We start from the raw sequence: 27,619 nt of genomic DNA on the forward strand, positions 1-27,619 counted from the left end.
TCATAAACGGCTGCCTATGGTGGCTGGCTTATCAAGACTCGTTTTTAATTGCGCTAAAAGAAATTAGGAACCATTTTTTCAGTCCTGCTGGTTATTGCCTCGTTTTTGTCTGCGCTACCGTTTTTGGGATGATGTTTTGGGTCATTCTATTGACTTCACTTCTAGGTTAACTTTTTCACACTAGAGTTCTTAATTTTTTAATTATCCAAATCTTTCTCAGAAATTAAGTAAGATGGATATATTTAATTGCTCTCAAACGATGTTTGTAGAATTACATTAGCCCTGTTGGTCTTTTTATGCGATTTTTCATCTGGTCCATTTGACTTTTCGCACTCAAAACGGGACAAACAGGTAGCGCACAGCCAGTCTCCAAGTATGCGATTCAGAAAAACTTCTGGAGACTTATGCTTATGGTCCGAAGGGGGCTCTTAGAGGTTGACCACAACCCTCCCTCCCCCCTCAGCCCCCCTCCCCCCGCAGCTTTCACCTCACGCCCCGTCATTTAAGCTAAAGCTAGCCTAACTAAACCGTGGCTAGCTGCTGACGAAGCCAACCGCTCGCCCGTCGTTTAGGAGCAATTCCAGCGACGTTAGTCGGTTATGTTTACTAGCAACCATCATCTTCTCAGCCGGCTCTTATAGGGCTCCTGTTTTTTAAATAAAAGTAAAGAGTTTGGATTGCATTGTTGTTCTGATGTTTTCGTGCATTTTTGCATGATTTCATAATTTTGACCTTTCAAAACGGTGATAAACAGGTAGTGTCTAGGGGCATTAAGTTTGCTTTGAGGCACTAAGCTAGTTTTAGTTGTCTTTTAAGTGCTGAACGTGCTGCGAAGGCCTAAATTTAAGTTGAAATGTCGAGTTTTGTAGTTTTTTAGTCCGAAGTGGTTTAATTTTGTTTTTTCGTCATTTTTGTTGGATGGATATCAACATAAAGTGTTTCAAAGTTCATAGAGGTTCATTGCAAGCCATAATTCTTCCTTATGTTTGTTTTTTGTGCTATATAGTTTAATAAGGGTAACTTAAGCAAACCATAATAAGTGACTTTCGAATTTATTTCGTTTTTTTTCAAAGTTTTGTCGTTTTTTGTGTTTTGGGCATCAATGAAACATGTTTAGCGCTTTTTGATCGTTTACTGCATAGTTTCTAGAGACAATGGGGGTGGTTTTGAAAATATGATTATCAGGAACTTGAGCGGCGTGTCGATTTGTTTAGCAATTTTTGTCCAATTTTTTGAAAAGCCTTGTCATTTTTTGAATGTTTTGTCCTTTAGGGCAAATGAAACTATCTTAGAGCTTGTAGATGGTTTACTAGATAGTTTCAAGGGACAAAGAATTTTTTTAACAGTTGCTAATGGAACGATTTTGGGCGTCTTTTCAAAAAAATACCAAAAATTAATACCAATTTTTTGTCATTTAGAGGTTCCTATTCCGCAGGGAGCAATGAAGCTTTTTTGAGCTTGCCTCTTGTTTGCTAGATAGCTTCTCCAGGCGAAACACCTAATTATGAAACTCTTTATCAGCTTGAAATTTTTTTTTACTGGATAGTTTATTTGACAATGAAACGTAGACAATGACAATTATTTGACAATGATACAGTTTGGAGACTTCTCACTAAAATTTTGCTATACCTTTTCAGTTTTTCGATGTTTTAAGCCATGAAGCTTCTAACAGGATTTTGCATGTGGTAATACGTTTAATATAGTGCCATAGTTTTTGTTTTTATGGACATAAGCGTGGAGAACTTCAGCAAATTTTTGTAGTTTTTGCTATTTTTCAAATTAAAGTTTCCGCTTTTGCTCATGTTTGCTGCGTCTTTTGTGCAAAGCAAGCATAAAAGTTAACTTCTATACAGTTTATAGCAAGAAGCAATTGGTTTGAAAGACATAAGTTTGCATAATTACCAATTTGCGATATTTTTTTTTGAAGCTTTGGGAATGTTTTGTTACATTCAAATTTTCTGAGCTCCAGATATTTTTTTGAGAATGCTGCTTTGTCTATGCATGAACTTTATTAAAGTTACAGTTTTTGGTTTTTAAATTTGTGACAGCACAAGGGCTAGCTTATCTTGGAATTCAACGCCTTGGCTTTCAACTCGCTGATCCTTAAAGGATAATCGAGTTGAATGCTACTGTTTCTGTATTTCTCTGAATTTGAGAAACTGTTTGTCCGGTAATGTTCAATTGGTCTGATGGTTAATTACAGTAGATTTTAATGGAGATTTTGTTTTTTTAAAGATTTTAGTTCCGGCTTGTCCTAAGTTTTTTTTTATTTCGTCGAGTTTACCTCAGTTCACAGCTTGTGTATCATATTTGCGTGACATCATTTTGACTTCTCTAGGTTTCTCATCTCTCATTCTTCTCTAAGTGCTTTTAAACAGTAGTTGCTCACCAAAGCAATCGCAAATGATCAGAATCAGTATCGCAAATTAATCCAAAAAAGAATGGATGAACCCATGAAGCCTAATTGTAGATGCGCGCTACTTGAACGTTGTTGTTATAAGTCTTACCTAACATCTTTAATGCTTTTTGCATTGATTCTATCCCCTGTATCCTCTCATTAAGCAACAGGGGTGTCTAACTACAAACTCAATGGAAATAGGTTGAACTTCAAAATTGTTTTTGTACAACAATAATTTTTATTGTTTCTCCTGTTCTTTCAATCTTAATCGGTGTTATGAGAATCATTGGCAGCTATTTTCCTGCAATCTGCCGGGTATGTTAATGATCTAGCATATGAATAGCTAATACTGCAATCTAGCACTACAGAGGACGCGGGTTCGAACCCCTACCTATTCGGAATTTTTTGCGCCTCTAATAATTTGAATAGACTACAGCCCCCTCTGAATTAAATTGCCTACCTGTCGAGAGCAATTTCTCCGACGTTAGCCGGTTTATGTTTAATAGCCACCGTCAGCCTCTCAATTGCTATTATTTAGGCGCTCTTTTTAATCTCGAAAATTTTGAGTTGCATTCGGGCGCTGTGTCTTCTGTTAACATTTTTGCGATTTTGAAGTCATATTTGAGTGATTTTTGATCACGCTAAAACAGGAAATTGAGCCGAAAAGAGAGTGGTTTTGCACCGTAAAATTTATTCCTTCTCCTTCACATTCTAATGTGGAGTGAGAACACGGTATTATAACAAGTTGTCGGTTTCTGAAAGAATTTTTGTTTTCATGCGGCAATTTGACTTTTTTTCGAGTTTTATCACTGAAATTATTTAGCAGTTGATTTTAGAAGTCGTTTACGAGTCGATCCAGTGTCTACTTTTTTAATAATGAAAATTTTTGGAATTTGGGTCAAGATTTGTCATTTTAAGTTTTTAGTTTTACCTTTTTATCACGTGCTTTACGATTTTGACGTTTGACTCCTGACTTAACTCAGTCACGGCTTCAATTGAATGGCTTTTAACTTTTTTCCCTCTTAGAATTGCGCAATATACTGAATGTTGTCTGAAGAGCAAAATCAAAAGAAACGAATAAACCGATAAAGCTCGGTCATTAAGTCAGTGCATTAGGTTATCAAATTTAATTAGAGCGGTTGCTAGCTGGCACGAGTATTAAGCACAATATACTTCACTTTAGAAGCTGAATTTAGTTTGATTTTAGAATTAACTGAAACTGCACATCAAGTTCGAAAACTTGTTGACACTTCTGTCGATTTTCTGTTTCAGTGGCGGCAATTTGACGGCTATGTTTTATTGTGTGAAAACAATACTTCGAAGCGAATAATGCATTACTTATTTAAGTGGATTACGTACGTCTATACATATAAGGAAGTTCGTGTATTGCAAAATAGCTACTCAGCCGTATTTTTGCATGAGATTGCCGCTCGCCTATCTACTGACTTTGCGTGCTTAACGACATTTGTTTGTTTTCAATAGCCTCTCAATGGCTTTTATTTAAGTGTTCTTTCTATTAATTCGCTTTACCTTTGATCACATTTTCCCCTTTACATAAGTCACGATTTTCTCGTTTGACTCCTGACTTACCTCACCTCACTCACCGCTTCAACTGAGTGCATTTTAAATTCTTTCACTCATTGAATTACGCAATGTAGCGAATACGGTCAATGTCAAAAGAGCAAAACCAAAAGAAACGGGATAAACCGATGAAGCCCGGTCCTGAAGTAAGTGCATTAGGTTGTCAAAGTCCATTAGAGCGATTGCTGGCTGATACTAGCATTAAGCTTAATGGCTTTCAGTTTTGAAGTTGAATTAATTATAGTTTTAGTAGATAATTGAAACTGCACACCGAGTTAAATCAATTTTTGAAACTTGGGGAAAAGTTCTCTCATTTTTTACCTCTTCTGTTTTCTTCTGTTTCAATCCCGATGCGCGTTAACGGTGGCTATTTTCCGGCAATTTACGGGCTATGCTTATGGATTTTTTCTTTAATTGCTCTCAATTGAAGTGAGTTCTTGTCAGATTTTTTTTTTGTTTCAGAGATAGCATATTTACTTTTGCTCAATCCTAATTAGTTCTGGCCAGCAGATCTTGTTTATGTTCAGATACTTTGATTCTGAGAAAGTAGTGATCTGTAGTTTAATCTAGCATATAGAGAGTTTTGAACTAATATGAAAAGATTAAAATCGCCATGTTGTCTTTATTCAATATGTGGTGTCTTGATTTTTGCATTATTAAAACTTTGGAAGTGCTTATACGCGTTGATAGCTTTTTTTCAATTTCACGTATTTTCTGTTTGACTTGTATTCGTAAGGAGGAACTCAGAAATCGGGCTTGCTACATTTTCTCAACCTTGGTGAGAAACTTTGTAAAAGTTAGTGAGACTTTGTTGTCGAGGTTTTCGTTATTGACCCAAAACATGAGATCATTTAACATAAGATATACAAGTTAGTTGCTTTCGAGATACCAAGTTTAACATTTTCGTGAGTTTTTTCAGCGGCTGGTTTTTAATAGTTCCGTTTTCTGTACTAAATAATTAAAAAAATATGTATTTTGCAGTCTCAACCTCAAGCTCTTCGCTGTTATAAATTTCAAAATAAAAAAATAGACTGCATCGATCTGCTTTTCTTTCTAAATAAAGAACCGCGAAGAGAGAACAAGGCTGTTAATTTGTTTAGGCACTGGAAATATGAAGTTTATGCTGAATGGGGGAGTGACGATTGGTACCCTGGATGGGGCTAATGTGGAGATGTTGGAGGAACTGTCTAACAAGGAGGACATGTTCATATTCGGAATGAAAGTGCATGAAGTCGAGGCACTCAAAAAGAAGGGGTCAGTTCCTTTTTTTTTAAAATGTGTAATGGTATTTTATCATGTTGTTTTGTAAACAATTTCATATATCGGATCCGGTCATTTAAAGTTTTTAATCTTTGAATGGTTAATTTTACTTCTTTTCTCACGTTGTTTTGTAAACAATTTCATATATCGGATGAGATTATATAAAGGTTTAATCTTTGATTTAGTAATATTGCTTTTTGTTATAGAAAATTTATGATTTTGAGCTGTGCTCCTGCAACCCTTCCAAATGAAAGCAATTGGAAATTTATTGGAAAAGAAGTGATCCTTAATTTGCCAAACTTTGTAATGAACGGGCAGTTATATTTCTCCATTAAATTGCAGTTTATAATCAGATTAGATCAGATTTGTTTCTGCAACTTTTGAAATGCATAAACTCTATTGGTCCCAACATAAAGTTATGCTTTAGCTATTTGTTTTGTATTTTCAAGTTAACTTGTGTTAATGACTAGATTGACTCTTTCTCTGTGTTTCAGGTACAACCCATATTCCTTCTACCAGGCAGACCAGGAACTGAAGTGTGTGATAGATATGATCAGAGACGGCTACTTCAACCGGGAGAACCCAGACCTCTTCAAGCCCATCTATAACAACCTAGTGAACCACGACAACTACATGCTCTTAGCTGACTATAGGTCTTATATACAGGCCCAGGACAAAGTCTCCAGACATTACGCTGTACGTTTGATATATCGAAAAAGTTGCGAATAGATTCTGTGTCATCAATGGAAAAAGCTAAATGACGCACTTAAATTTTTGAGGAATTTTGAACGGTAGCACATTTAGATCATTAAGTTAAGAGGGGGAGGGAATAAATGTTTCATTGAAATCTGTACGTTTGGGCAGATAAGTTTTCAGATTGACACATAAGCTGTTTGTTGTGATAATTGATAGGGTACAGATTAACTATAATCAGAGAATCTAGGAGCACACAAAATTTAGTCTGTGCGGGTATTAATCATCAGTGACTAAAGTCCAGTCTTGTGGTCAATGAGAAAGTTATTTCCTATAGCTTGTTCAATAAATAGATGCAAAAGGATAATTATCTTTTTTCAATAGCCACGAAACGATAGGAGGTTATAGTCCGTCTGATCTTATACTGAACGGCGAAAGTCACTATGTATTGGGAGGGCTTTTATTGACGCGACAGTACTGAATATCACGATTAGGCAAGTTATCCAGAGAATTTTATTTTTTTTTGTTGACACTTTTTCGGATTGGGGGATCATTTTCGAACTTTGCGTTCGATTGTGATCCATGACCGCTCAATTGGGTTAGGTCTGGAGAAATTGGCCGCGGTAACTCAGCAACATCATTTTCATGGAAACAATTGGCTGACTGTAGAGTTGAGTGTCATCGTGCTGAAAAATACATGCTTCGTCATAGGTATCCGGAAGGGCACAACATTGGTATCAATGATCTGTCTGCAATATCTTTCCATCAACAAAATTCAGTTTTGAAAGCGAATGAGATGCAACCCCATGCCATTGTTTAATTGCTATCGAACGAAGTTCGTGGCAATTATTCTAAACGTGTTGGTCTTTTTATGAAAGATTTTTGCTTGACCACTTTGCGCTTTTCTTCTAGAACATTCTTTGACTTCTCAAGTGACTTTTTCACGCTTTCGTTCTTCAATTTTGAGTGATCGCTATTGCTCTCACTCCGAAGTAAAGCTTGTTGCTAAAATAAAATTGATTGCAGCATAGTAAAGTGAAAGGACTGATAGTCTAGTGGTTAGTGCTTCTGGTGAGGGAAAGTGAGGTCCGTGGTTCGAATCCCATCGTTGTCTGTGTGAACTATTTTTGCACCCGTAAAGAAAAATTTACCGAGGCTACAGCCCCTGAGAAATTGCCTCGCCTGAGCAATTCTTTCAACATTAGTCGGTTTATGTTCTTTTTAATTGCTCTCAAATGAAATTTGCAGCAATTATATTACTCTTGTGGTCTTTGCATTTTTTTGCTTGACCGATTTTTCATCTGACGCATCTGGATTTTCGTCCTCAAAAAAGGGATAAACAGTTAGCCTTCGGAGGGCAATAAGTGGCCGAGCAGCTTTCGTATCGTAGAGCCTAACGCCTTACTAATCGCCTTGTATCCGATTAACCAAAATTGGTTTGAGTCAATTTCAGGGTGTGAGGGGGCGGTTCTTAGTCTTAAAAATTTGACCGTTGAAAATGAAAAGCATCCATTGACCCCAGCTTGCTACTACCGAAGCCAACCGATCTCCCACCCGTCGTTTGAGAGCATTTCATCTGACGTTAGTCGGTTATGTTTGTTTTTCTACTTAGTTTTTTTCCAATTTTGATTTTTAACTCAATGTCTTCTATGTGTTTTCTGTCCTCCGTATCCTAGCATGCATCAGTCTTTCATTTTCTGAGACCTATAGTTTAATCAGCACTGCTTCTTTCAGTTGTTAACAAACATTGGTTTTTTTCTTAAATTTTTGTTTTGTTTGCAATTGATTTCATTTGACATCGTGTGGCACAGAGAACTTGCTGATATGCCGTTTATAATTTATGAATGATAAATAATTTCTCTGATTGTTTTTGTGGTGTTAGTTTTGATTTTGACCTATTTTTTTTTACCTTAGAATTATATTTCGTTTCTTTTCTTTTTTGTTGTTTAGTTCTTTCAAAAGTTTTTTTTCTACGCTAGCTCCAATAAGAGAGAAGTATACCATTTTATGGTTAATTTTAATGACTACAAAAATAAACATTTGTTTTTGAGTTTTGTATTCTAGTATTCTTTTTCAAAAATCCTGTTTAGTTTCTAAGAATAATTTTTTTTCCAGATAAGTATCTTGAGTCCTGATTTTATCGGCTTTTTACCGCCCTGTGTTTTTGCCCTTTATCAACGTTTCTGAATGGTCTTAATATTAATTTCCACGATATCAAAACTTCAGTCGTTTTTCCATCAAAACCATTTTGGTTTTTATTATGTTCGTTTTATCTTGTAATTGAATGAAATGAATGCTGTCGTAATTGTTTTTAACTTTGGCTCATTATTGCAATAATCAAGTTTTTTCGGTGTGACAGTATTGTACGTTTTGCTGATTTTTTTGAGCAAATCTTTGAAATTGAAAGTTAATCTTTCAAGTCAAAAGTCAGTAGTTCCAGCTATAATTACGTTTTTCCTTGTGATGTTCTGACTCGCTTCGAGTCGCTTCCGGAATTTTTGCGGTTATGTTTTATGTCATATATTTTCTAGAAGCTGAATTCTTGAGCATTGAAATACATTAAAATTTTTGACAAATTTGAGTCACCTTTTTTTGGTTCGATAATTTGCCATCGATTGGAAACAGAGTTTTGCCATTTAGACAAATATTTTACAGGCATTTTGTTTGAGAAATGCGATCGAAGTATTGAAAAGAAAAGAATTTCATGCAATATTTTGAAATTCTTAAAAAATTAGGTGCTAACTTTGCCGTTCAGTAGTACTTTGCCGTTAGTTTTCTTAATTCGTATCCATCAGTGACTCTCGCAACTATTTTTTCAATGACTTCTACCGCTATGAATCTCCCGGCTATTTATTCCGCTAACTTTTTAATTGCTCTCAAACGAAGTTTGTAGCAATTATATTAGTCCTGTCGGTCTTTTTTTTAATGCGATTTTTCGCTTGACCGATTTTTCGTCTGACGCTTTTGACTTTTCGTCCTCAAAAACGGGATAAACAGGTAGCGCCCAGCGGGCATTAAGTGCTCTTAGAGCCTTTCAGCTCTGTTTCAGCTGAAACTGTTTTGGAGACTTATACTTATACTTATGGTGTGAAGGGCGGTTCTTAGAGGTTGAGACCCCCCCCCCCCCCCCGTTGACCCCCCCCCCCCCACCCCCACTAATGCGGCCACCCCCCACCGCGCTGTTGCCCCCCCCCAGCCCAGTTCCCCCCCCCCCATCAGCCCCCGGTGCCCCCCCGTGGCTAGCTACTGACGAAGACAACCGCTCGCCGGTCGTTTGAGAGCAATTCGCCCGACGTTAGTCGGTTATGTTCTATTAATATTAGCTCGATACTTTAATGTCAGTTTCCGTTTTACTTTCCGTTATCGCAATATCACTGTTTGTAGTTATTGAGTGGAAACGTTAAGAGCTGGGACCTATTTTGAGAGATAGAGCCTATTGTTCACAATAATAATGATGATATGAATAGATCTCGATGACATTGACGTTCGTGAACAAAGGTGGAGGTGACTTCTTAAGGGTCACTCTGGTTAGGATTACTAATGAGCCTGAACAAATTTGTATAAATTATGAAAGCCCAACTTCGATCACAGCTTCGTTGTTTGTGTTGGGTCAGATAATGCTAAAGGTCTTTGCAGAGAATATTGGCTAATGAATTTGAACTAACCATATGCACATTCTGTTGCAGATAAACGTCTTACAATAATGAAACGTATTCGAAATGGATGCTGTTTTCGTTTAGCAAGTTGTCGCATGTATTAGATGAAGCTGAATATCTCAAAAGGAAAAATTCAGCTCTAATTATAACTTCTCGGTTATCAAAATCACGATGCAGACCGGTGAAATTATACAGATTGCTGAATAATACCCGCCGTCAGCAACTGAAACGTTTATTATTTAGGTGTTCTTTTTTAAGACACGAAAAGGATTCATGAAGATCTAGGTAAATATTTAACTGCTCTCAAACTATCTTAGTTAAAATTGTTTAACCCTGCTGGCCTTTTTCATGTAATTTTTCGAACTTCTAAATTTCCGTCTGGCTGTTTTTTGCCTGAACAAAAAAAGTTCGTAAAATCTTTTTTATCTTGGGAAAGGGAGTTAACTGGTAAAGCCCGAGGGTATTAAATTAGCAGGTCTCTAAGAGCCTTATTAGTCTCTAAGTATCCGATTCACCGAAACCGCTGAGGACACATGAACTCATGTTCTGAAGAGGAACTCATGTCCCCACCGAACTCTGTTCAGTCTTATTTTTATTAAATGAATTGCAATTTTGTGTGGCTTGCTTAAGATTTTTTCACTCTGGGCAACCTTTTTTTACTCACACGCCTCGGCCTTCCCTGCCTCACTTTTTGTAGATAGATTCCCTAAGCTTAAGCTGGCGACTACGAAAGACAGATCCTTGACGTTGGATTTATTATACTTTTCATACAATTATAAGCTATTTTTTAATCATTATGCTCTTTTAGACGCTCATTTAAGATGGGTTTTGCATTATTGTTCAGTGTACGGTCGGTCTATGTTTAGGTTCTTAAGTTCTGCTTTTTCTGGGGTAAAGTTATTTATTAGTGATAGTACCCCTTTTTGAAGCATATTTTCATAAAATCAAAGTCGATATTCTTGGAATTTTATATAGGTCAATGAAGGTTCATTTGAATTTTGTTCTATTTTTCTAAGTTTCTTAATTACAGCCACCTTTTTTGCGTTAAGAAGCATTAATTTCAGTCTACGGAAATCTGTTTAACTTGATCAAGCCTAGATATTTTCAAGTTAAAATTTTTATGGTGAATTCAAAAACGTTGAGAATAAGTTGAACAGATTTCACGTGGGACTGAAACTTGATGGTTAGTTCCCGTTCCCAAAAATGTCCATTTTTATGTGGATTTGCTCCGTTATTCAAGTGTCATTTTTCTGAAAATAATACAAAATAAAAAATAAGTCTCCATTGACCCATGTTTATGAAAAAGTGCTTCGAAACGGGCAGTTTACTATGTCTACTTGCTATATTTGAATGTTTTCGAATTTTTTGTTAAAGAGGTTATAAGGGATTATCTCGGGAAGAAAAATGCGTAGTTTTTTTTAACTAAATATTTAAATTATTCTGGGTATAATGCTAAGGTTAGACATGCACATTCTTTCAAATGTTAAATAATTTAATCACAGTATCAGTATTGTTATTAATATAATAATCTTAAAATTGTGGCTGTTTGTTCTCATAGGTAAAAATAGGATTTTAAAGCTCCTATTTGTCTATTAACGGGTACTTTCTTGTGCGGATCGAGCAAAAACTCGGTTACAGTGATCGGAAACCAGGAAGTGCACGAAGGAGTATCTAATCAAGTTTTGAGTTTGTGATAATGATCAAAATTCGACTTTTGTGCTGTTTTAGAGCCCGACAAGGTGGGCGCAGATGTCAGTGATGAACATTGCGGCTGCGGGAAAATTTTCCTCCGACAGGACTATCACTGAATACGCCAGGGATATCTGGGGAGTAGAGCCATCGAAGGAGATCCTACCGGATCCCCACCACGCGTCCACATCTAACTCAACTCCTAAGAGCAAATAGATTCTTAAATACCAGAGGTTGGAGGTGAGTTTGTAGTGTCTGGGTATTATAATGTTATTAAAATATTCTGCTTCACCTTTTAACTGTCTAATTACATGTTACTCTGGCATGCGCAAGTTTTTCAATTTTTTGAGAGTTTTTCTTTTCGTGAAGGATTTAACCCATTCGAAAGAATGGGTTATTCTGTAGGTATAAATTTTTATTGAGAAGCCAATTCAGCAATAGTTCAAAAATATCGAGCGTATATTGCGCGATAGAATCGAAGCTTTTGAGTTCAGTGTTTTGCTATTTGTAGAGTTTGTCGATGTTTATTGTGTTGTTAGTATTATATTTGTCTTGCCTTGGATATGGATCACATGTTACATAGGTCTCCAAATTTTTCATATTTTTTAATAATTGAAGTTTGCAAAAATCTGCTTTGCTTGAGTTTACCCTCACGCCAAAAATTTAATAGTGAAGCATACAATTTCCAACTGTTGACTTGTAATTTGTGGACAGTAATATTGAGTAGATCTTAAAAGATGTTTTCTGAACAATGTTTTCTAATTCCCTGGTGTTTATTCAAACAACGTATATCAATTTTAATTGCTCTCGGTCGAAGTTTAAAGCAATTATTGTAAATGTGTTTTTTTACGCAAAATTTGAGGATTTTCACGCTTTCGTGAAGGACATTAATAGACTTCTCACTTAATTTTTTCACGCTTGTCGTCTTCATTTTTAAATGATCGTAATTGCTCTCTCTCTCTCTCTCTCTCCGATGTAATGTTTGCTGCTAAAATAACAGTGATTTTAAGGAAGTCACAGGAGCCTGAAGTCGATTGCTTAATGCTCTAGAGGGCCTGAGGTTGGGGTTTCGAATCCCTCTCTTCTTATATTTTGCAACAATAAGGGACTATTCATTTGGGCCACAGCCCCTGAATTAAATTGCCTGCCTGTCGTTTGAGAACAATTTGTCCGACGTTAGTCAGTTTATGTTTTTTCATGGTGGTATTATGCCTTGTTTAACCTGATTTATTTGACCCGTTTTGTGATTTTGCTTGTTTTTTTGCTTTTAGGTTTTTCACACGGTCAGGGTCAAATAAAAAATTTGTTTGGTTTTTGTGGGTTTTTTGTTCGTGTGGCGTCATATTTTGCATTCTTCAACTATAGACATTTGCTGAGTTTGATAATTTTGTTAGTTATAAATGACTTGAGCTCACTATCTACCTCACCTTTTACGCTTAAACTCATCCGCTTGACAATAAATCCTTTCAAGTTTAACAAGGGACATTTTGTATTGAGTACAACTTGTAATCTTCCTCGATTGCAATGATTTGTTCATGTTTTTTTTATTTTTTGACAAAGATTTTAAATTGATTTTTCTCTAGTGGAATGGCAACTTATTAAACTCTGTTCTGATTTCTGTTACCTGTATGCTACGGAGCAGGTGGGTGGTCTGTTACATACCTCATCATACACATTTTACATACCCTATCATACACATTTTTCCTTGAAATTGAGCTTTTAGAGGGGGATAAACAGGTAAAAAAAACAGTGAGGTTTAAGTGTCATTAGAAGCACTAAGCTGGATTATATTTTTTTTCAAGTGCTGTGATGAGCTGTAAGGCCTATTTTCAGGCTTAAAAGTTCTTTTAATTTGAGCTCAGAAATGGTGTCTGTTGAAAGCTTCCTCGCGGAAAGCATAGAAATGGAGGAAGTTCGCTTCAGGAGTTTTCCAACTTTTTAATACTTTGGATAGTATTTTCCAAAATTTTTCTTTGTTTTAACAATACAAGTTGAGCTTCAGAACATACGTATGAAGAAAAACTCAATTACAGTAATATTTGTATTTTTTTTCAAGAATTTTGGTTTTTTTCTGAGGTAAAGTTGATAATGAAACTATATTTGAGCTTAGTGCTGCTTCGTTGCGTAGATTTCAGCATTCAACTTTTGGTTTCAAAGACATTGTAACCACGAAGCTAGAGCATTTTCTTTGTTTTGCTATTACTAGTTTTTCGATATTATTTGATGTTATGCCATCCTATTTTTGCTTCAATAAGGTGTTTGCTATGTGGTTTTCGTTTTCTTGCTTTTATTTTATTTCTTGCTTTGTATTTTATACAATTGAGTACAACAGTATCTACATTTAAAGGCATGTTTTTACATTTCTCTAATTATTTGTTAACTATATTCGTTTGACGCGCACTGTTCAATTGTTCTGTTGCCCAGGTTATCCAGCTTTTTTTATATTAACCCGATAAAAAGCAATTTTTGAGAAAGTTATTTTTTTTGGAAAAATGTTTTGTTCCAAGTTTATGGATCTTTATGAAACTATTCAAGGCTTGAAATAGTGATACTTGATAGTGTCTTGAGAAAATTAAATGCTTATGAAGATATTATTATCATGAATTTTAACAGGATTCTGATAAAGTTTGCAATTGTTTTTAAAATTTGAATGTTTTTGTCCTTTTCTGAGTTTAGCGATCATGGCCAGCGAAACTTCAGGGCTATAGCACATTTACGAAATTGTAGTGTGGAATGTCAGAATCGAACATTACCCAATCAGACCTCATTTTTGAACTTCCATTTTCGAATACTTTTACCACACTACATTTTCGAACATTTTTTCACCATTTTCGAACATCGTAATAGGGATAACAGATGTTGTCAAATGCAAGGGGTCGGAAAGGTTTTAAAAAGCTTTTAGTGATGGAAATAAGCCTTCTTTTTACTGAATGTGCACCAAGAGCTCACTATCTTGGGGAGAACGTCTAATGAAGAACAAAATTTCTACGCCTAATTCTGAAAGGATCTATTACTTTGCCAGCCGCAATCGGCTGTTCATAATTTGACTGAAAGTCACTACCAGCTTGGTGATCGTTAATATTTTTGGAGCCACACAATCGGCTCCTCAATATTGTCGAACTGTGAATACCCCTACCAGCGTAGTGATCCACTTTCAATCAAACTGTCTAGAGCCACAATTACGTCTCTTACGACAAAAGCAGAGTCATCTGAACCATTTGGCGGGTTCTCAGGACTCTGGAGAAGGCAACTAGCTTTGTGATCTATTACTTTACGAGCCACAATCGGCTGTTCTTAATTTGACTTGGAAATCACTACCAGCGAAGTGATCCATAAAATTATTGGGGCCACAATCGGCTGTCCAATATTGTGAAACTGTGGAGACCAATGCCAGGGTAACGATCCACATTCAATCAAATTGTGTAGAGCCAAAATTCCGCCTCTTACGACAAAGGCAGAAAGTCATCTGAACCATTTGTTGGGTTCTGAGAACTCTGGATACCGCAACTAGCATTGTGATTTATTACTCTGCGAGCCACAATCGGCTGTTTACAATTTGACTTGGAAATCACTGCCAGCTTAGTTATCCATAAAATTTTTTGAGCCACAATCGGCTCTTCAATATTGTGAAACTGTGGAGACCACTGCCAGGGTATTGATCCACATTCAATCAAACTGTGTAGAGCCACAATTTCGACTCTTACGACAAAGGCAGATAGTCATCTGAACCATTTAGCGGGTTCTGAGAACTCTGGAGACCGCAACCAGCGTTGTGATCTATAACTTTGCGAGCCGCAATCGGCTGTTCCTAATTTGACTTGCAAATCACTAGCTGCGTAGTGATCAATAATATTGTTAGAACCACACAATTGGCTCTTCAATATTGTGAAGCTTTGGAGACCACTACCAGCGTAGTGATCCACATTTAATCAAACTGTCTAGAGCAAAAATTCTGCCACACACGACGAAGGCAGATAGAATCGTCTGAACCATTTAGCGGGTTCTGAGGTTTCTGGAGACCGCAACTAGCGTTGTGATCTATTACTTTGCGGGCCGCAATCGGCTGTTCGTAGTTTGACTCGGAAACCACTACCAGCGTAGTGATCCATAAAAGTATTGGAGCCACACAATTGACCCTTCAATGTTCTTAAACTGTGTAAACCACCAGCAGCGTAGTGATCCAAATCAGTTACTTGCTGGCAGATTTTTTTTCTGATTAGCAAATTTCGATCGGTTTGTTTCGTGAATGGTTCAATTTTGGTGGTCTAAATCGTAATTTCTATCGTTATCGATGCTGTCGTTTTTTTGTTGTTGCTGTTGTTATCCATGTTGTCGTTGTTGTCTTTGTCAATGTCGTTGGCGTCGTTCTCAATGTTGTCTTTGGGGCTCGCGCAGGTCTGAATAAAAACATAAATAATTTTCACAGAGGGTTGTATAAGTTCTTAAAACAACCGCTGGCTAAAGGTAAACAAGAATTTGTTATAAAGAAACTATTAAAATCTTGTCAGGGTTTTTCTCTTTAGATAAAGCTTAGTTTAGTATAAAGCATAGTTAGCAAAGAATAAACTCAGTTTAGGAATTTGTGTGAGAAGTTTGTCTCTAATTATTTACAAAAATCTGTACTTTGTTTTTATTAACGCTTGATGTTTGAGAACAAAATTTCTCACAAGTTTCCAAATTGAGACATCAGCATACTCGCAAAATTCAGAGTTAAGTTTTGAATAAGGTCTGAAGAAACAAAAGTCCTACTTGCGTTTGGGTTTGAGTTTCAAACGACTTAGAGAGTGTTTTTGTTGCAAGATATTCACGTATCGATTAGCTTGAAGATTGTGTCCACCGCATCTCTTGAAATTGTTTTCTGAGTTTGTTCAATCTTTTTGGCCTCAGTGGCAATACTTTCGCATTTTTGACAGCTCTTTCGCGGAAGGTAGAAATCGGACAACCATTCGCAAAGCTGATCGCTAGCCTCCTACTTTGTCTTCCTTTCCTTTGCTTTCTTTGTCTCAGGAACTGTAAAATTTGTAAACTTTAAAGGAACTGTAAACTTTTTTAGTGTCAGGGCATTATTTTCACTGGCTGAAGAACTTTCCTCATATTCCTGATCATTGTTTTCGCTCTCGTCCTCTTCTTCTTCCCTGAACTCATCTTCATTTTCAGTTATTTGGGCAAAATTTGTTATGGAAGTTGCCGTTTCCAACTGTGTTCTGGAATTACGCAAAATAGTGCCAAGCTGCTGAGAAACAAATCTGCTCTGCATTCGCTTATTAGTCGCGGTTTCATAATATAAATGGGAAGTTGATCCCATGTGACCAATAGCTTTGTTCATATTTCTCAATTGTACGTCAGAGATGTTCTCATCATTCAAAATTATTGCCTTGCACACTTTTCTGATATTGCGGTATGTGAAATTGGCTTTCGTTTTGAACAAACTCTTGACAACCCGAGTTTTTTATTTCGGTTGTAAATACCTTCAGAGTCAATTTTGTCAGCGTTCGTTATCTCAAGAGGTTGGAACGTGTAATTGTCTTCAAGTCTACCAATCTTTACTTCGTATTTCAAATACATCGCAATATACTCTGTTCTTGCTTTGTGATAGATAAATTTTTCACCCCGGAAATGTGGAAAGTCTTATGACTCTGCTCAATTATATCGTACGCTTCTTAACAGCTTTTCTCTGACCAGTCTGTGAAGTTGATTGCTTTTCAGGTGGTACATAACTTACGTGCACTACAATTTCATCTTCTTCGTCTGCTTTTACGAGAAAGTATGACGCAAGTTTTCTGTTTTATTCAGCTGTCCGTGGAACATTTCGTAGAAAAGGCATTATAGTGACTGTGCACTTCACTCTCTAGTAGTCAAGGCTTTATGTGGATGATTTTTCAGCTTTTGCTATAAATAATTGTTAATTTCACGGTGAAGTTTCCCTGCTTCATCAATTGACGGGAGATTGGCGCTGCGAACGCTTTGTTGCACTTGCTTCGATGTCTTTTTTGGTCCAATTTCCTGTTTTCTGAGTATCCGAACGAGAGATTTTGGTCTGTATGAAGTTTCTGCTTTTGTTTTGTTTGTTCCGTGCTCACTAATCAGAAATTCAAAAATTGCTTCACCTCCTCCAACATTCGGATTCTCGATGGAGGTGCGACAACCTCATTGTGTCCGTGAAGCCAATATGTGACGTTAGTAACACTCGTTAAGACGTTTGTAGCCTCTATTCATTTGGTTAAACGGTTCACACTTGTCTCTATAACAGATTCAAGATTCGAATGACCTTCTCGATCTGGGTTTTGTGCCAGCTTGAAATCACAAAAACAATCAGCTCATCTACGAAATCAAAGGATCCTTTTCTAAACCAATTTTGCTTGTCTATGGGAACCAGTGTGTATATCCGTAAAATGAGGACTTGAGTACATATTGAGGAAAATCTGTAACCGCTTTTTTTTAGTATTATATCGCTTTAATGATCCCTCCTGTGGCGGTTTAGTCTGTCGAAAGTTTTTAGGCAACTGTTTTTTTGCAGAAATGCTTAATCGCCCGCTTTGCTTTGTATGTTTGCGCGAACAAAAGAGCTCTGGTTGGCATTGTTGCGTTGATTTTGGTCATCCGTTGGATCGTTTCCAGATGACGGTTCACACTGCTGTCTTTTTTGGCAACAATTGCAAATTTTTAATTCTGTGACGCAATGAGCTGAAGAATTCGGTAGCTCAAGAATTCAGTTTGATAAGGGTGGACTGTTCAAAGGAATTGGTAACTGATTGCCTTCCTCATCGTCATGCGGTTGATCTTCCATACAATCGTTTTCACTATCGCTATCATTGTTGCTTGAATCCTCATCCGTTGGGTTGTACTCATCCTCTGAATAAAGCTTTTGCTTTCTGGGTTCTTATTTCTTGAACTCAGGAACATACATTGGTTGCGGGACGAACAGCTGTTTGCTGACAGTTTCACGTGGACCGTTATCTTGTGCTTCCTTACCACCGGCCAAAATTTTTTCGTTTGTCGAAATGTCTTCCAATGGGGACATTGAAGATTCGTTTGACTTTTCTTGATGATGAGAATCCGGCTTCCGAATCGTATTCTTGTCGTCAGTAGTTTTTCCCTCTGATTGTTTGCCATCTTCTTTAGTTTTGGAACACTGATCGCGACTGTGAACCATTTGGTGATATCCATCACTCGTGCATTTTGTTTCTGGAACCAGTACTTCAGCATTTCTCGGTGATTGTAGGTTTTTTCATCACTTAAAAGGGCCAACTGCTTTCTCGCTCAGTCGACATCGAAACCATCGACATAACTAAACCTGCTATCACTTAGAAGAGAATCACCACTTAGGACAGGTGTATCACTTCCACGATATTTTGTTTCCGATTTCTGATAAAGTTTACTAAAATCGCGGTATCCAGTACGTATTCTGTAGCTGTTTTTCCTCAGTTTTGCTGTCCGTGGTGATTGGTCTCCTTTTCTGGAGTTTTGGCATCTCAGCTATTTTGGTTCTCGTCATCAGACTGAGTTTGTTTGGAGTTACTCCAGGGAGCAATCACATTTTCCCCGTAGTGGAAAGTCGGCTCCTCTCCAATTTCTATGTCTCTGGCTGCCCCGAATCCCAAATAGGACTTCGATTGTTAAATGTATGAAATTGCATTGTGGGACAAACAACTTCGTCGTTGGCAAATCTAGCAATGCCACTATCCTCAGGATTTTCCGCATTTATGAACTCTTTGTTCTGATCAGAGAATTCTTCTCTGTTCGTTTTCCCCAATAAGTTAACAAGTATTCACCTTCTTTAAAATTCTTCGCAAACAGACAGTTTCCCTTCACACGAGCTGGTTTAACCTCAAAGGATTGTTCCGGGTCCGAGTAAGCAAATGTTTCTCTCATGAGAACTTCGTTTCTTCGTGCAAAGCGTTTCGAGAGCGAGCCTTGTATCAAAAGATCAAGTATTTGAGTTGAAAGGTTAAGATTTTGTGAAAAACTTGTGGTCTGAATAAAAACATAAATTATTTCAAAATAAGGTTGTTTATGGGCTTAAAACAACCGCTGGCTAAAGGTTAACCAGAATTTTTTGTAAAGAAACCATGAAAACCTCTGGGTTTGCATCAGGGTCTAGAGATCTCAAAATTTGTTTACATGTCTCAATAAAATACCTAACAGTTCAAAGTGTCGCCATCTCATGAAAAATTCACCTATTGAACTAAAAATTGTTTGAAATCTAATTTTTGTGCAGCCAGCACAATTTTGAAAGCGAAAATCAAAAAAATTTAATTGTTTTGGGGCTTTGAGTTCAAAATCCAAGCATAACACAAGTAGTCAAAAAGTTTAAAATTCAGGTCTGATTAAAAACATAATTAATTGTCACAGAGGGTTGTATATGTTCTTAAAACAACCGCTGGCTAAAGGTAAACAAGAATTTATTATAAAGAAACTATTAAAATCTCTGAGATTTTGTCAGGGTTTCTTCTCTTTAGGTAAAGCATAGTTTAGGATAAAGCATAGTTAGCAATGAATAAACTCAGTTTAGCAATTTGTGTGAGAAATTTGTCTCTAATTATTTACAAAAATCAGCACTTTGTTTTTAATAACGCTTAATGTTTGAGAACAAAATTTCTCACAAGTTTCCAAATTGAGACATCAGCATACTTGCAAAATTCAGAGTTTAGTTTTCAATAATGTTTGAAGAAAAAAAAGTTCTACTTGCGTTTGGGTTTGAGTTTCAAAGGACTTATCGTTTATGCTCATCGTTTATGCTCTCGTCTCCTTCCTCTTCTCGTAACTCACTTTCAATTTTAGTTATTTGGGGCAAAATTTCTGTTATGGAAGTTGCCGTTTCTAACTGTGATCTGGAATTACTCAAAATCCTGTCAAGCTGCTGAGAAACCGTTCTGCTCTGCATTAGCTTATTAGTCGCGGTTTCATAATATAAATGGGAAGTTGATCCCATTTGACCAATAGCTTTGATCGTATTTCTCAATTGTACGTCAGATATGTTCTCGTCATTAAAAAATTTTGTCTTGCAAACTTTTCTGATTTCGCGGCTAGTGATATTGGCTTTCGTTTTGAAAAAACTCTTGACAACCCGATAGTATTGTTGATTCCGGTTGTAAACACCGTCGGAGTCAGTTTTGTCGGTGTTCGTTATCTCAAGAGGTTGGAACATGTAATTGTCTTCAAATCTACCAATCTTTACTTTGTATTTCAGATAAATCGCAATATACTCTCTTCTTGCTTTGTCTTTGATTCACCCCGAAAATGTGGAAAGTCTTATGACTCTACTCATTTATATCGTACGCTTTCACAACAGCTTTTCTCTCACCAGTCTGTGAAGTTGATTGCATTTCAGGTGGTACATAACTGACGTGCACTATATTTTCATCTGCGTCTGCTTGTACGAGAAGAAAGTATGACGTAATTGATCTTGTTATTTCAGCTGTCAATGAAACATTTCGTAGAATAAGCTTTATTGTGAGTGTGCACTGCACTCTCCAGTAGTCAAGGCTTTATTTGGATGATTGTTCCAGCTTTTGCTGCAAATAATTGTTCATCTCACGTTGAAGTTTTTCTGCTTCATCAATTGACGGGAGATTGGCGCTGCGAACGCTTTGCTGCACTTGCTTCCATGTCCTCTTTGGTCCAGTTTCCAGTTTTCTGAGTATCCGAACGAGAGATTTTGCTCTGTTTTAAGTTTTTTCTTTTGCTTTGCTCCGTGCTCACCAATCAACTCGTTCCTTGCTTCAACTCTTCCAACATTTGGATCCTCCTTGAAGGAGCAAAAACCTAATTCTGTCTGTAAAGCCAATGTGTGACCTTAGTAACGCTCGTTAAGCCCTTTGTAACCTCTATGCATTTAGTTAGACGATTCAAACTTTTCTTTATAACAGGTTCATGATTCGAATGACCTTCTCGATCTGGGTTTTGTGCCAGCTTGAAATCAAGAAAACTGTCTAATCAGCTGATCTCCGAATTCATGGGATCCTTTTCTAGTCCAATTTAGCTTGTCGTCTGTGGGAAACAGTGTTGGTATATCCGTGAAATGAGGACTGTTGAGTATATATTGAGGAAAATCTGTAGCCGCTTTATTAGTAATTATATCGCTTTAATGATCCCTCCTGTGGCGGTTTAGTCTGTCAAAAAATTTTAGGTAATTGTTCTTTTTGCAGAAATACTTAATCGTCCGCTTTCCTTTTTATGTTTGCTCGAGCAAAAGAGCTCTGGTTACCACTGTTGCGTTGATTTTGGTTATCCGTTGGATCGTTTCCAGATGCCGTTTCAGACTGCTGTTGTTGGCGAATGATTATTTTGGCAACAATAGCAGATTTTTAATTTTGTTGTGACGCAATAACCTGAAGAATTCGGTAGCTCAAGAATTCGAGTTGATAAGGGTTGACTGTTCAAAGGAATTGGTAACTGATTTCCTTCCTCATCGTCGTGCGGTTCATGTTCCATATAATCGTTTTCACTATCGCTATCATTTTTGCTTGAATCCTCATCCGTTGGGCTATACTCATCCTCTGAATAAAGCTTTTGCGTTCTTATTATTTGAACTCAGGAACATACATTGGTTGTGGGACAAACCGGTGTTTGCTGACAGTTTCACATGGATCGTTATCTTGTGCTTACTTACCACCAGCGAAGAGTTTTTCGTTTGTCGAAATGTCTTCCAATGGGGACATTGAAGATTAGTTTGACTTTTCTTGATGATGAGAATCCGGCTTCCGAATCGTATTCTTGTCGTCAGTAGTTTTTCCCTCTGATTGTTTGCCATCTTCTTTAGTTTTAGAATACTGACCGCGACTGTGAACCATTTCGTGATATCCATCACTCGTGCATTTTGTTTCTGGAACCAGTACTTCAGCATTCTCGGTGATTGAAGGTTTTATCAATTAAAATGCCCAACTGCTTTCTCGCTCTGTCGACATCGAAACCGTCGACATAAATAAACCTGCTATCACTTACTATGGAATCACTACTTAAGACAGGTGTATCAATTCCAGGATATTTTATTTCCGGTTTCTTATAAAATTTCCTAAAATCGCGGTATCCAGTACGTATTCTGAGCTGTTTTCCTCATTTTCCTTTTCCGTGGTGATTGGTCTTCTTCTTTTTTGGAGTTTTGGCACCTCAGGTGTTTTGTTCTCGTCATCAGACTGAGTTTGTTTGCACTTACGCCAGGTGGCAATCACATTTTCCTTGTAGTTGGAAGTCGGCTTCTCTCCAATTTCTATGTCTCTCGCCGCCCTGAATCCGAAATGGGACTTCGATTGTTAAGTGTATGAATTTGCATTGTGGGACAATCAACTTCGTCGTTGGCAAATCTAGCAATGCCACTATCCTCAGGATTTTCCGCATTTATGAACTCTTTGTTCTGATAGTTAAATATGTCTCGTAAGCCATATTCGGCGGCCTCGAGAATTCTTCTGTTCGTTTTTCCCAAAAAGTTAACAACTAATCACCTTCTTTAAAATTCTTCGCAAACAGACAGTTTCCCTTCACACGAGCTGGTTTATCCTCAAAGGATTGTTCCGGGTCGGACTAAGCAAATGTTTCTCTCATGAGACTTTCGTTTCTTCCTGCAAAGCGTTTCGCGAGCGAGCCCTGTATCAAAAGAATAATTATTTGAATTGAAAGGATAAGTTTTTGTGACAAACTTCAATAAAAAAATAAATTATTTCAAAATAAGGTTGTTTATGGGCTTAAAACAACCGCTGGCTAAAGGTAAACAAGAATTTTTTTGTAAAGAAACCATGAAAACCTCTGGGATTGCATCAGGGTCTAGAGATATCTCAAAATTTGTTTACATGTCTCAAAAAATTACCTAACAGTTCAAAGTGTCGCCATCTCATGAAAAATTCACTTATTGAACTAAAAATTGTTTGAAATATAATTTTTGTGCAGCCAGCACAATTTTGAAAGCGAAAATCAAAAAAATTTAATAGTTTTGGGGTTTTGAGTTCAAAATCCAAGCATAACACAAGTAGTCGAGAAGTTTAGAATTCAGGTCTGAATAAAAACATAAATAATTGTCACAGAGGGTTATATAAGTTCTTAAAACAACCGCTGGCTAAAGGTAAACAAGAATTTATCATAAAGAAACTATTAAAATTTCTGAGATTTTTTCAGGGTTTCTTCTCTTTAGATAAAGGATAGTTTAGGATAAAGCATAGTTAGCAAAGAATAAACTCAGTTTAGAAATTTGTGTGAGAAATTTGTCTCTAATTATTTACAAAAATCAGTACTTTGTTTTTAATAACGCTTAATGTTTGAGAACAAAATTTCTCACAAGTTTCCAAATTGAGACATCACCATACTTGCAAAATTCAGAGTTTAGTTTTGAATACGGTTTGAAGAAAAAAAAGTTCTACTTGCGTTTGGGTTTGAGTTTCAAAGGACTTATCGTTTATGCTCATCGTTTATGCTCTCGTCTCCTTCCTCTTCTCGTAACTCACTTTCAATTTTAGTTATTTGGGGCAAAATTTCTGTTATGGAAGTTGCTGTTTCTAGCTGTGATCTGGAATTACTCAAAATCCTGTCAAGCTGCTGAGAAACCGTTCTGCTCTGCATTAGGTTATTAGTCGCGGTTTCTTAATATAAATGGGAAGTTGATCCCATGTGACCAATAGCTTTGTTCGTATTTCTCAATTGTACGTCGGAGATGTTCTCATCATTCAAAATTGTTGACTTGCACACTTTTCTGCTTTTGCGGCTAGTGAAATTGGCTTCCGTTTTGAACAAACTCTTGAAAACCCGATAGTATTGTTGATTTCGGTTGTTAATACCGTCAGAGTCAATTATGTTGGCGTTCGTTATCTCAAGATGTTGGAACATGTAATTGTCTTCAAGTCTACCAATCTTTACTTCGTATTTCAGATAAATCGCAATATACTCTCTTCTTGCCTTGTCTTTGATTCACCCCGGAAATGTGGAAAGTCTTATGACTCTGCTCAATTATATCGAACGCTTCTTTACAATTTTTCTCTTACCAGTCTGTGAATCTGTTTGCATTTCAGGTGGTACTTAACTGACGTGCACTACATTTGCATCTTCGTCTGCTTGTACGAGAAGAAAGTACGACGTAATTGATCTTGTTATTTCAGCTGTCCATGGAACATTTCGTAGAATAAGCATTATTATGAGTGTGCACTGCACTCACCAGTAGTCAAGGCTTTCTGTAGGTGATTGTTACAGCTTTTGCTGCAAATAATTGTTAGTTTCACGTTGAAGCGTCTCTTTCATCAATTGACGGGAGATAAAAGCGCTGCGAACGCTTTATTGCACTTGCTTCAATGTCTTTTTTGGTCCAGTTTCCTGTTTTCTGAGTATCCGAACGAGAGATTTTGGTCTGTATGAAGTTTCTGCTTTTGTTTTGTTTGTTCCGTGCTCACTAATCAGAAATTCCAAAAATTGCTTCACCTCCTCCAACATTCGGATCCTCGTTGGAGGTGCGAAAACCTCAGTCTGTCCGTGAAGCCAATGTGTGACATTAGTAACACTCGTTAAGACGTTTGTAGCCTCTATTCATTTGGTTAAACGGATCACACTTGTCTCTATAACAGATTCAAGATTCGAATGACCTTCTCGATCTGGGTTTTGTGCCAGCTTGAAATCAAAAAAACAATCAGCTCATCTCCGAAGTCATAGGTTCCTTTTCTAGACCAATTTTGCTTGTCTATGGGAACCAGTGTGTTTATATCTGTAAAATGAGGACAGCGAAGAGTTTTTCGTTTGTCGAAATGTCTTCCAATGGGGACATTGAAGATTCGTCTGACTTTTCTTGATGATGGGAGTCCGGCTTCCGATTCGTATTCTTGTCGTCAGTAGTTTTTCCCTCTGATTGTTTGCCATTTTCTATAGTATTAGAACACTGATCGAGACTGTGAACCATTTGGTGAAATCCATCACTCGTGCATTTTGTTTCTGGAACCAGTACTTCAGCATTTCTCGGTGATCGAAGGTTGTATCAACTAAAATGCCCAACTGCTTTCTCGCTCTGTCGACATCGAAACCATCGACATAAATAACCCTGCTATCACTTACTATGGAATCACTACTTACTTAAGACAGGTGTATCACTTCCAGGATATTTTATTTCCGGTTTCTTATAAAATTTCCTAAAATCGCGGTATCCAGTACGTATTCTGTAGCTGTTTTTCCTCAGTTTTGCTGTCCGTGGTGATTGGTCTCCTTTTTTGGAGTTTTGGCATCTCAGCTAATTTGGTTCTCGTCATCAGACTGAGTTTGTTTGGAGTTACGCCAGGGAGCAATCACATTTTCCCCGTAGTGGAAAGTCGGCTCCTCTCCAATTTCTATGTCTCTGGCTGCCCCGAATCCGAAATAGGACTTCGATTGTTAAATGTTTGAAATTGCATTGTGGGACAAACAACTTCGTCGTTGGCAAATCTAGCAATGCCACTCTCCTCAGGATTTTTCGCATTTATGAACTCTTTGTTCTGAACAGAGAATTCTTCTCTGTTCGTTTTCCCCAATAAGTTAACAAGTAATCACCTTCTTTAAAATTCTTCGCAAACAGACAGTTTCCCTTCACACGAGCTGGTTTAACCTCAAAGGATTATTCCGGGTCCGATTAAGCAAATGTTTCTCTCATGAGACTTTCGTTTCTTCCTGCAAAGCGTTTCGCGAGCGAGCCCTGTATCAAAAGAATAATTATTTGAATTGAAAGGATAAGTTTTTGTGACAAACTTCAAGTCTGAATAAAAAAATAAATTATTTCAAAATACGGTTGTTTGTGGGCCTAAAACAACCGCTGGCCAAAGGTAAACAAGAATTTTTTGTAAAGAAACCATGAAAACCTCTGGGATTGCATCAGGGTCTAGAGATATCTCAAAATTTGTTTACATGTCTCAATAAAATACCTAACAGTTCAAAGTGTCGCCATCTCATGAAAAATTCACCTATTGAACTAAAAATTGTTTGAAATCTAATTTTTGTGCAGCCAGCACAATTTTGAAAGCGAAAATCAAAAAAATTAATAGTTTTGGGGCTTTGAGTTCAAAATCCAAGCATAACAGAAGTAGTCAAAATGTTTAAAATTCAGGTCTGAATAAAAACATAAATAATTATCACAGAGGGTTGTATAATATCTTAAAACAACCGCTGGGTAAAGGTAAACAAGAATTTATTATAAAGAAACTATTAAAATCTCTGAGATTTTGTCAGGGTTTCTTCTCTTTAGATGAAGCATAGTTTAGGATAAAGCATAGTTAGCAGAGAATTAACTCAGTTTAGTAATTTGTGTGAGAAATTTGTGTCTAATAATCTACAAAAATCAGTACTTTGTTTTTAATAACGCTTAATGTTTGAGAACAAAATTTCTCACAAGTTTCCAAATTGAGACATCACCATACTTGCAAAATTCAGAGTTTAGTTTTCAATAATGTTTGAAGAAAAAAAAGTTCTACTTGCGTTTGGGTTTGAGTTTCAAAGGACTTATGGTTTATGCTCATCGTTTATGCTCTCGTCACCTTCCTCTTCTCGTAACTCACTTTCAATTTTAGTTATTTGGGGCAAAATTTCTGTTATGGAAGTTGCCGTTTCTAACTGTGATCTGGAATTACTCAAAATCCTGTCAAGCTGCTGAGAAACCGTTCTGCTATGCATTAGCTTATTAGTCGCGGTTTCATAATATAAATGGGAAGTTGATCCCATGTGACCAATAGCTTTGTTCATATTTCTCAATTGTACGTCAGAGATGTTCTCATCATTCAAAATTATTGCCTTGCACACTTTTCTGATATTGCGGCTAGTGAAATTGGTTTCGTTTTGAACAAAATCTTGACAACCCGATAGTATTGTTGATTTCGGTATTGTCAATTTTGTCGGCATTCGTTATCTCAAGAGACTGGAACATGTAATTGTCTCCAAGTCTACCAATCTTTACTTCGTATATCAAATACATCGCAATATACTCTGTTCTTGCTTTGTCATAGATAAATTTTTCACCCCGGAAATGTGGAAAGTCTCATGACTCTGCTCAATTATATCGTACGCTTCCTAACAGTTTTTCTCTTACCAGTCTGTGAAGTTGTTTGCATTTCAGGTGGTACTTAACTGACGTGCACTACATTTGCATCTTCGTCTGCTTGTACGAGAAGAAAGTACGACGTAATTGATCTTGTTATTTCAGCTGTCCATGGAACATTTTGTAGAATAAGCATTTTTATGAGTGTGCACTGCACTCTCCAGTATTCAAGGCTTTATGTAGGTGATTGTTACAGCTTTTGCTGCAAATAATTGTTAGTTTCACGTTGAAGCTTCTCTTTCATCAATGGACGGGAGATCAAAAGCGCTGCGAATGCTTTATCGCACTTGCTTCCATGTCTTTTTTGGTCCAATTTCC

General features: G+C 36.9%; 1 protein-coding gene across 1 annotated transcript in view; it reads left to right on the plus strand.

Annotated features, from left to right (window-relative positions):
- Positions 1–27,619, plus strand: part of LOC142342575 (glycogen phosphorylase, muscle form-like) — a 246,640-nt gene that overhangs the window by 203,719 nt on the left and 15,302 nt on the right. The window contains exons 15-17 of the mRNA XM_075393949.1: positions 5,080–5,233; positions 5,734–5,935; positions 11,317–11,517. Coding sequence (XP_075250064.1) covers positions 5,080–5,233; positions 5,734–5,935; positions 11,317–11,493 — 533 coding nt within the window. The 3' untranslated portion in view covers positions 11,494–11,517. The remainder of the gene's footprint in view (positions 1–5,079; positions 5,234–5,733; positions 5,936–11,316; positions 11,518–27,619) is intronic.

Source organism: Convolutriloba macropyga, chromosome 7, assembly GCF_964194025.1.
Source record: "Convolutriloba macropyga chromosome 7, txConMacr16.3, whole genome shotgun sequence".
Classification (NCBI taxonomy): Eukaryota; Metazoa; Xenacoelomorpha; order Acoela; family Convolutidae; genus Convolutriloba; species Convolutriloba macropyga.